At 39.0% G+C, this 10,384-nt stretch overlaps 1 protein-coding gene across 3 annotated transcripts in view; it reads right to left on the bottom strand.

Moving 5' to 3' along the window:
• Positions 1 to 2,222: 2,222 nt before the first annotated feature.
• The window catches only part of HACD1 (3-hydroxyacyl-CoA dehydratase 1), a 29,033-nt gene continuing 20,871 nt past the window's right edge, over positions 2,223 to 10,384 (bottom strand). Inside the window, exons 6-8 of one of the 3 annotated variants that reach the window (XM_006159743.2) lie at positions 7,952 to 8,130; positions 4,158 to 4,321; positions 2,223 to 2,291 (exon numbers count right to left, since the gene is read on the bottom strand). In XM_006159743.2, coding sequence (XP_006159805.1) covers positions 4,176 to 4,321; positions 7,952 to 8,130 — 325 coding nt within the window. In that variant the 3' untranslated portion in view covers positions 2,223 to 2,291; positions 4,158 to 4,175. Of the gene's footprint in view, positions 2,292 to 2,576; positions 4,322 to 7,951; positions 8,131 to 10,384 lie in introns of those variants that run through there. The other 2 variants (XM_006159742.2, XM_006159744.2) reach the window with 2 other exon arrangements.

The raw sequence follows: 10,384 nt of genomic DNA, 5'->3' as shown, positions 1-10,384 counted from the left end.
CACAGGCATCTTAATCTGGTAGAAATCCCAAATGCCTCATTTCACAGACCAACTTCTATGAATCAGAAGGCTTTCTAGTATTAAAGTATATACGGTTTATTCTGCAACCAAATTATAAAAAACAGAAACCCTTGGTCAGGCTGTAGCTCAGCGGTTAAGCACTATGCACCACGAGCCAGGTCCCACAAGGCTGACTGCTGTGCAAACCCGGGTCCCAGCAGTTTGAACAACAAACCAAGTGCGTGTGTACGTGTGTACCCCAAATCCTGACGGGATGGAGTCACGGAGGAAGGGGGATAGGCAGTGTGACCATGCCCCACAGGGGACACGCTCGATAGCCTGTGCTTTCTGATGAGCGCATGTCCCCTCTGGCATTTTCTGACTTCAGAAAATGGAACAAATTAATATTCCAGCCCAAAGGTACATAAATTGAATCTAATCGTGAAGGAACATCAAACAAACCCAAGTTGAGGGATATTTCTACAGAATAACCATCCTACGCTCTTGAAAAATGTCAAATGAAAGATGAAAAAAAAAAAAAAACCTTAAGGAACTGCTCTAGACTAAGATAATAACTACATAGTAGTTTCTGAGCTTAGACTGGATCTCGACCAGAACACACAGGTGTGCCTGCATCTGCATCCACACCGACGAAACTGGAATAGACTCTGCAGATTAGTTACGTCATTGCTGATTTCCTGATTTTGCTCACTGAACTGTGACAATGTAAGAGAGTGTCCTTGTTCTTAGGAAATGGACATTGAAAAGCCTGGGAGTAAATGTTTCCAACTTCCTCTCGAATGACCCACAGAATACTGAGTAGAGAAGGGAAATGCCATAGCTAATGGGGGAAAATGTTAACAAGTGGGAATTCAAGAGGCGCTTCTAAGAGCGCTTTCTATTCTTGAACTTTCCTGCACATTTGAAATTATTTCAAAATAAGTGTCAAAAATGTTTGTGAAAGCTGTAACAGGAGGCTCAGTCAGGTGGCACAAGCAGTAGAGTATAGGGTAGCCTCACACCCAGGCCACATGGGAGACCTGGGTTCGGTTCCTAGAGCAGCCTAAACAGAACAGCTGCTGTGTCATGCCTGCAGTCTGAGCTAACTGGGAGGCCAGGCCAGAGAAGTAAAGGATTCCAACATAAGTCCTTGAGAAAAATACCCCTCCTCATAAAAAAAATTTTCGAAAAAGAAAAATGCTGTAACAGGCATACTAAAAACCACCTAAAATCATTAAAATACATTTTCAAGCTCCATATCAAGAACTGTCTATTTAAATATTTTGTAAATTTAGATGAAAAATATGAACAAACTGAATCTTAAGTTTTATTCAATGCCTTCATATTAGAAATTGTAAAACTGCATTGCTCTTTCTCATTCTGTCAATTATATGTATAGCCTCGACTACATGGAGGTGAAAGCAAAACACCTCGACACTTCTCACATTTATTTGAAAAAATATTTGAAATGCTTTTTAAAGAATTACTTATTTTTATTTATTTATTTATTTATTTATTTTTATTTTTTGGAGAGGTTTTCACTATAGGGCGCATGCGCTCACCAGACAGACAGACAGAGACAGAGAGACAGAAAGCGAGAAATCACCCCCCAGGGGGGATGGTCACGCCGCAATCCCTTCTCCTCCATTCTCCTCTCAGGATCTTGGGCACGCACGCACACGCACCTGGTGTGAGTTTTAAGCCACCGGGTGCAGGACGCGAACCGCGGTTGACTACGTGGGAGTCCAGCGACATAGCCATTACGCTAATTGCTGGTTCCCCTTATTTTTATTTATATTATTTTATTATTATTATTTAATTTTACTCATAAGAAACAGGGAGAAAAAAATGAGAAAGTAAGCCACCAGGTCCAGGACTTGAACTGCGTCAGCCATGTGGTGGCCCAACACCCCAACCACTAAGCCACCTGCTGGCCATATATGTTGCTTTTTTGGGGGAAAGAGGTTTTTGCTATAGGGCGCATGTGCTCGCCTGAAAGACAGAGACAGAAAGACAGAAAGCAAGAAATCACCCCCCGTGGGGGGATGGCCACACTGCAATCCCTTCTCCTCCATTCTCCTCAGGATCTTGGGTGGGCACGCAAGAGTTTATAGCCACCAGGTCCAGGACTCAAACCGCGGTCAACTACATGGGAGTCCAGCGACATAGCCATAACACCAACTGCTGGTCCCTCAAAATTTCTTGACTGATGTTTTTCAAATGTCCAAGTGTAGGGGGTGGAATTCAAAGTCTATTTGATGGAAGCGCTGACTTACTCAAAGTCACTGGACCTTGTGGAGAAATTTAAAAGAAAATGCAGTCACAAGAAACAAGCACAGCAGATTTGAAATACTACTTTCTAAAACCAAACTACCACTTAGCCCTGGGCTCCCTATACAGATGACAGTCTAGAATTGGCTGAATATAGAAGAGACTGAAGAGAAACTAAATCTAAAGTTGAGACGTGCTTCGAGTATATTAATATAGGTCACCAGTAGTTTAATATGTTTCCATATTTATTAAAGATAATCACAATTCCTATTTCATGATATTCCACAACTTGAGGAAAATCCGAGTATTACAGCTGCTTGAAGAAAGTACAAGTTGAATTAATGTAAAATTTTAGGACAGAATTTAAAGTATTTTCACAAGACAGGCATCTAGTAAAAGAAACATGTGATTTCTTACACTCTGTTACCCAAAGGGGAAAACTCCCTGAAAATGTCTTCCATATAAAAATTCAGGATGATGAAAATTGATCAAGTAGTGTAGGAGCAGAATGAACATTGGCATTTTGAGATTTAGTCACCTAATACATAGTGCTCATTAAAACAGCTACAGAGGAAATATTAACATGTAATGTTATAAAAGAAATAGCACCTTTAAAAGATCAAGTGAAAATAAAAGTTAGCAAAAATATTCTGAACCACAGATCTCTACATGGAAAAAAAATTGTAAAAGAGGTGGAAACACAAAACTAGGCAGTTTTGAAAAGGATAATGTTACATGTTGGTTGTAAAATGTAAACACAGTACATTAAACATTTGCCTAGGTAGCTACAGGAGGCAAAAACAGTTCCTTTTCTTTTAAGGCATATATTGTAACCTTCTTGCTACACTAGGTCAGTCAATCAGCATACTTTAATATAGGAGGGAAAAGTTTTCAAGACCTTAAGGACTAAAGCAGCAGGAAAGCATCTTCAGTGTATCATTTTATTATATTAAACACGGGGATCATTTTATTATAAGACTATTCAGTGAAATTCAGAATAAAGTATGTCTGCTTTAGTTCATACCTCAAACCTTTTAGTTATCCAAGTACCACAAAGGGCTTATTGTCACATGATTATGATAAGATATTCCCACAGCCAAGAGCAGTCTTTCTCACCAGAGTTCTGAATACATTATTTTTTAACCAGTGGGCCAAAGTATATACTGATATTCTTTCTAACCCCTTAAAGTCCTTCTAGATAAAAGGTTGTCCCTGAGTGATATATTCAAAAAAGATAACATAATAAGTATGCTTAGTGATAGCAATCATTTCAATGACTGAGAAATATTTTCAAAGAATATTTTCCAATCGTGAAACCTACTTGAGTATTTTTGGGTTTTTTAACGCTGCTACTTTATCTACATCAAAAGTTTTCTCATAGCCAATTATGCCCACACTTCTGAAAGTTGTCATTAATCATAAATTCTGCCTTATAGCCTGAAAAATAGATTGTGGGGTCAAGAAATACCCATACATTACTAACAAGTTACTATAATTGGGCATTTACTTTCATTTCTAAATATCACATAAATATCACTGGCAGGTATCATAATGTGAAATCATTAAACTAATTTCTAAATATTGACTTAAAAAGCTTTGAACGTATGTTGCAAAAATGTTTAGTAAAACATAAGTTTGTCCCCCACCCCACCCCAGGTAATACGCCAGCGATTTTCTTAATGACCAACACCTACCCTGGAATTGATACTATCTGCATAATTCTTGCAGAAAACAGATCTGGCACAAATATGAAGACAGATATTGGCAAAGGCCACATCTCAAGTTATATTTTAAGAAACAATACAATCCATGTTATTTCATGAAGTTGTTTATTCTTGTTATTAAAACTTGGACTCAAGTAATCTTGGTTATTCTGGAAAAAGCACCTTGTCTGTAGGGTTGGTTTAATCATCCTTTTCGACAATCACCTCTCCATGAAGCACCTTTCTTCTTTGACGTAACATATGAAAATAGAGTTGTGGAAACACTTCAGTGAGAGAAGGAAACAGAGAAAGACAGACAATTGCTTTAAGTTGTGTATACCCGACACCTGTAAAATGTGGCAAAGGTTGAGAGTAGTAAGTACATTACGCACCGCTGCCACCCCACACGTACAGAGCTCAGGTAGAGTACCTGTGGTGGCCCACGTCCCACATACCTACAGTCAACAAGTCTCAAGGCCATACATCGTTAGTGCTGTTTTGTCTGTCTTTAGCAAACTGAATTACCTTGATAGATATGGCTTCATAATGACCTGGGAGGTATGCTCGAATTTAGAATTCCGCAACTCTTTGGAAAATTGTGCCAGAATATTCCAATACAAGGAGAGTTGGCCCCACCTGGCTTCCTTCTCTCCTTTCTACTGGCTATAATCTGCAATCTGAGGGTCTCATGCTAGTGTGTGGGTTCCCTGGCCCACACATTCTAGCTTTATCCACACCCAACACCAACAGCTGCCCCCTGGTGGTCCTATGGTATGTCCCCTCAGGACAATGGATCAGGAAAGAGTCCTATAGAGTCCCTTGATGCACACTCAGTGCCATACAGGCAGCAAATCTCAGTCCCAGGGTTCCAGCTATGACCTAGAAGAGGATGGGGTGCTGTGTGGAGGGATGACCAGTGAAGGCCAAAACAGAGTCCTCTAAACAGGGCCCAGAGCAGAAGCCCTCCAGGTTGGGAGTAAGGATAGGTAGGTGGTCTATTGGATCCAAACACAGAAACATATGTGCATCGGGTCAGTCGGCCAACTGGTCATCTGACCAATCACATTTGGAGAATATTTTCAGCCAATGTGAACTAATACTTTATAATACTGTATAGATGTTGGTGGATGAACAAATTAACATCAGCTAATAAATATAATGAACCTTAAAATACCTCTCAAAACACGGAACAGGCTAACCAAAGCAGTGACCCTAATGACCAACTAATCACCAAACAAACATTAAATATCTTGGTTAGACAAGTAGGTAAACAGTTATTTTTAGAACTTAGCTCAGGGCAGGCCCTGTAGCCTAATGGTTATAGGAGCTGGATCCCACACTGCCAACCACAGCTTGAAACCCAGCCCTGGCAGCTTGAAAAATATACTGGGCACATGTGCATGAGTGCCTGAAATCTTGACAGAATGGAGAAATGAAGGAGAAGGGATTGTGGCATGATTACACCCCACTTTGGGGAGTTGGAAGGGGTTGCTTCCTTTCTCTCTGTCTCTCGTGGGTAGATACACCCTATAGTGACTGAAAAAAAAACAAAACAAAACAGAAAAAAAACACCTTAGCTCAAACAGAATGAATGTACAACAGGACTTGTTCTTTTTTTAATTAGATACTTCCTATTTCGATAAACGTAAACCATCATATTATACCTAGGGACCTAAGTATATTCAGGTCATATGTACTAACTGACCAATGACGTTTTTTTAAATAAATTTTTTCTTGTTTCATGAATTTTTTTTAAAGAATTTTCTTTCTTCTTTCCTTCCTTCCTTCCTCTCTTTCTCTTTCCTTCTTTCTTTAAATTTGACTAGAGAGGTACAGAGAGAGAGAAAGTGAGAAAACAAAGCCACCAGTTTCGAGACTCAAACTGCAGTCGACCGTGTGGGAGTCCAGCGCCCTTAACCACCAAACCACCTGCTGGCCTAACTGACCGATTATTGTAACTACTTCTATAAACTTTTGAGTAGTTGGGCCAGCAGGTAGTGCAGGGGCTAAGGTGCTGGATCCTACATGGCAGACCCAGCAGCTTGAAAACCCTCCCTGGTGTGTGTGTGTGTGTGTGTGTGTGTGTGTGTGTGTGTGTGTGTACTCCAAATCCCAAGAGAATGGCGAAGGAACCATGGCATGGCCATTCCCCTAGGGGGATGATTTCTCACTTTCCTTTTCTCTCTCTGGTGAATTTACACACCCTATAACAATTTTTAAAATGTTTTTTAAAATTCTGAGTAGTTTAGTAGATGGTACAGGCTTGAGTTCAAAACCTGACTTTTACCAGCTGGGTGATTTTAAGTAGTTTACTTATTCTCTTGTCTGTAATATTTTAATAGGTAAATGAGGAATAATAACTTTTTTGAGTACTAGCATAAGTACTTGAAAGGTACTTCTAATGCTTTTAATTAGTAAAGATATAATAAGCAAAGCAAAATTAGTTGATAGTACCAGTATCAATCCTGGAATGGAAGTCCACCCAGCTGACCTCCTGTCAGCATGGTGATCAGGGAGGCTGCTACTGGCTCAGGTCAGAATCTAGGTCTCCCAGGATGCCTGAACACACCCGTCCGAAGTTACTGGTTTGAAGCATCACACTATGATCCTTTGGACATTTGATTGCTGTGGAGATGTCGTAGTAGTCATGAGGAAGGGGGAACCCACAGCCTGAACCCGTATGACAGGACACCTTAGCAGAAGTGAGCATGCTCAAGGCACGTGATCACTAACTCGGTCTTGGAAAAGCAACAGCATGAATACAAGAGGCATGGATATCCTCCTCAGCAGTCTTGAGCTGGCTGGGGTGGGAAAATCTGATACAGAATTGGGCTGAAATGGCAGAAGAGGAGGAGGAAAAACAATCTCTGATCATGGAGTCAATTTTGATTTTGGAAAGGTTCCAAGTTCAAGACTTCAAGTCTGGGGCTGGCTAAGTCTCATGTTCATCCCCTTTCAATGTAATATTTTCTATGTTGTCAATGTAGATTTCAGATTCTGTGAATTCTTCTCATTTCCTTTCTCTCCCCTCCCCGCTGACATCAGAATCTCTACTCTTATGGAGAAGGATAAATACAAACTTTGCTTTTCCCTCATATGTACGGCAAGTGACTTAAAAAATATATCACTACTAGCAGTTAAATGGAATAAAGACACCCCAGTTCACTGCAAATCATGAAAAGTGATAAATTATGAAGCAGTTGAATTATTCCTAATACTTTAAGAAAAGCAGCTGTTGTTTTCAAGTACATACAAGAACTCAAGTTAAGACTTACAACGTGCTCCTAGATGATTTTCCTAAATATAGGCTTTATTAACAGATAGAAATCAGAATTTTTCTTGGCTCCAATTTTTACACACAGATGCATAATTCAAAATATTTGTAAATAGTTCACTAGTATATGCTTTCAACAACTTTTCTGTTTAAAAAAAATTATGTTGGAACTAGCAGATGGCATCATGGTTATATCTTTGGACTCTCACGTCATCAACCATGGTTTGAATCCTGGACCCGGAGGCTTAACGCTCATGCTGGGCATGTGTACGTGCATGCCTAAAATCACAAGCAAATGGAAGAGAAGGGTTCGTTATGTGGCCACCCCTCCCAAGGAGGGTAATTTCTGACTTTCTGTCTCTGTCTCTGTCTCTCTCTCTCTCTCTCTCCAGCAAACACATGTACCCTATAGTAAAAATGTATCTTATAAATAAATAAATCATACTATGCTTATTTTTCAGTGATTTTGAGCGAGCACTCATTTGTACATTGATTTACTTACCTTTTTTCCTCATAGCTAGTTAATAGTCTTTTGACTCACTATTCCCCCTTCAGTTATTCCAAATTGTGAATATTGGATTGCATAGAAGTTTTAATGTATTCATAAGCAGTTATTTCCCTGGCTTACTGAACTAGCTTAATATAATTTCCAAAAGCTTTCCCATCGTATGCTAACCCTAAGGACTGATAAATATATACTTACATGGTATATAGGAGGCCATGGTTATCAGAAGAAAATAATAATAGTCAAAAGAGACATTGTATTTGTTAGGAAGTCTTATGGAAAACATTCCTGTTTTCTTCACATAAGGCAAAGCGGCGTATATCGTAAGAAGTTCACCAGCAACTCCAACAGGATATAAGATGATAAAAAAATTATATCTGCAGAAAGAAAACCTCAGAAAATTATTTTTCTAGAATGAGATTCTATATCACAATTCTTTTGTTACTACTGCATTCAAACTTAAAATTTTTCTTTTCTATACATATTTATGAGAATTTCACATAAGAAGGTTAATTTTTCTATTTTAATCATTTATTTATTAGCATCCTTTTTTTTAAATAGTAGTTTCTATTTTAAAGGCAGAATTTTCTCAAAAGAATAAATCACCTCACTTTACAGTAATGAAATACTTTAATATATTTAAAAGTGTGTGCTTTTTTAAAAAATATTTTAAAGGTTTTGGTACATGGATTCACAACTGCCTTGTTCCCTGCTGCTACCCATTTATTGATCAAACAATTTGCTTAAAACGTCCAGTTATGGGGCTGGCAGGTGGCATGGTGGTTAAGGGCACTCCCACATGGCCGACCGTGGTTTGATTCTCAGAGCTAGCAGCTTGCTTTCTCTCTCTGCCTCTCTTTCTCTCTCTTACCCCCTCTCTGGTCAAATTAAAATAAATAGGTAAATAAATAAAATTAAATAAAATAATTCTTTTTGAAAAAAGTTCAGTTATGATCCTAATTTTATTTCTAAACTTTAAACTTATCAAAGTAGCCATTTGAAAAAGAATTTGAAAAATTCCTGTGGTTACTAACTAAAATGAATTGCTATTGCAGAAAAATGGTAATACTATCTAAAATATCAGGAACTCCTATTGGGTATATTGTCAAAAACTGCTTTTGCAACAAAACAAGCAAAACAAATTACTTCCTCAATTCTCACATTAAAAAAATAGTTAGCTTGCTTAAAATAGAACTGAGAAAGTTCCATTTACAATTCAAAATTACCATTTGTTCATTTGGCTAGTGGCAAGGTCACTAACCCAGAGTAGAATCTCTGTGCTCTAGGGGGCCATAGGTAAATGTAATGGCTATGTCGCTGGACTCCCATGTAGTTGACTGCGGTTCATGTCCCGGACCTGGTGGCCTAAAACTCATGCTGGGCGCGTGTGCATGTGTGCCCAAGATCTCGAGAGGACAAGGGAGGAGAAGGGAGGAGAAGGGATTGCGACGTGGCCATCCCCCCTGGGGGGTGGTTTCTCGCTTTCTATCTCTCTGTCTCTGTCTGGTGAGCGTACGTGCCCTATAGCAAAAACCTCTTAAAAAGAAAAAAAAAGAAAAAAAAGAATGTCTGTGCTCTACCTCTTTATAACAAGAAGGGCCTGAAGGATCCAAGCAGAAATGATTTCTTTATTAAAGAAAGTCATTTTTCTCCAAGTCAATCACTATATAATGGTTACTACAGAAAATTAAAGTCAAAATTTTGATGAAAAGAAAAAAGAAATGAAATTAATCTGTATTTTATTTAATCACTTTGTTGGCACTAAGAAACATCTGGAGTCAGCCAGGTGTGGTGGTTAAGGCCAACTGAGGAGTTTGAGTCCCAGACCAGGCTGTCTGAAAAACATACCAGGGGTATGTGTGTGTGTGTGTGTGTGTGTGTGTTTGTGTGTGTGTGTGTACATGCATGTTTCCAAAATCATGAGTAAAACTGGGGAAGGGACTGCGACATGGTCACACCCCTGAGGGTGCTTTCTCACTTTCTCTTTCTCTGTCTTTGGCAAGCGCATATGCTCTGTAGCAAATTTTTTTAATTAAAATATAAAAATTTAAAGAGACAGACATATCTAGCAGGCCAACACTTGGCCTAGGGTTAAGAGAACTGGATCCCATATGGCCAGCTGCATGGCTTCAGTCCTGGACCTGGTGACTTGAAAACATACTGGGCATGTGTGCATGCCCCAAGTCCCCAAGATGGAGCAATGGAGAAAGGACCATGGTGTGACCATGCCCTGTAGGGGGTTCTCTCTCTCTCTTTCTCTCTCTCTCTCTCTTGCTGACAAGTGCACATGCCCTCTGGCAAATTAAATAAAAAGTAAGAAAAAAGAAACAGCTACAAAGAAAAGCCGAAACTGTCAGTACTGAAGAAGCTTGGAAAGAACTTAGCAACCATCTTATCCCTGTGTGTCACAGATACAGGATGAGAAGAAATGGAGGAGGGCAGAAGTATTTTACAGAAATAAAATATTGAATTATTTTCAGTTTTCTGAAAATCTGAATCAAAAAAAAGAGGAGCTGTTAAAAAAGACGAAGAACAATGCTTTTACTATATGTTTACCCCTTCCTTGCCTTGGCTATTCTTCCTGCTTTCTTATCAGTCCTGTGTAGTTATTTATGTATCACTTAAATCACT

Source organism: Tupaia chinensis, unplaced genomic scaffold, assembly GCF_000334495.1.
Source record: "Tupaia chinensis unplaced genomic scaffold, TupChi_1.0 Scaffold000647_1, whole genome shotgun sequence".
In the NCBI taxonomy this organism is placed as follows: domain Eukaryota; kingdom Metazoa; phylum Chordata; class Mammalia; order Scandentia; family Tupaiidae; genus Tupaia; species Tupaia belangeri.
Note: the sequence above shows the minus strand (reverse complement) of the source record. Positions and strands in the feature narration are given on the sequence as shown.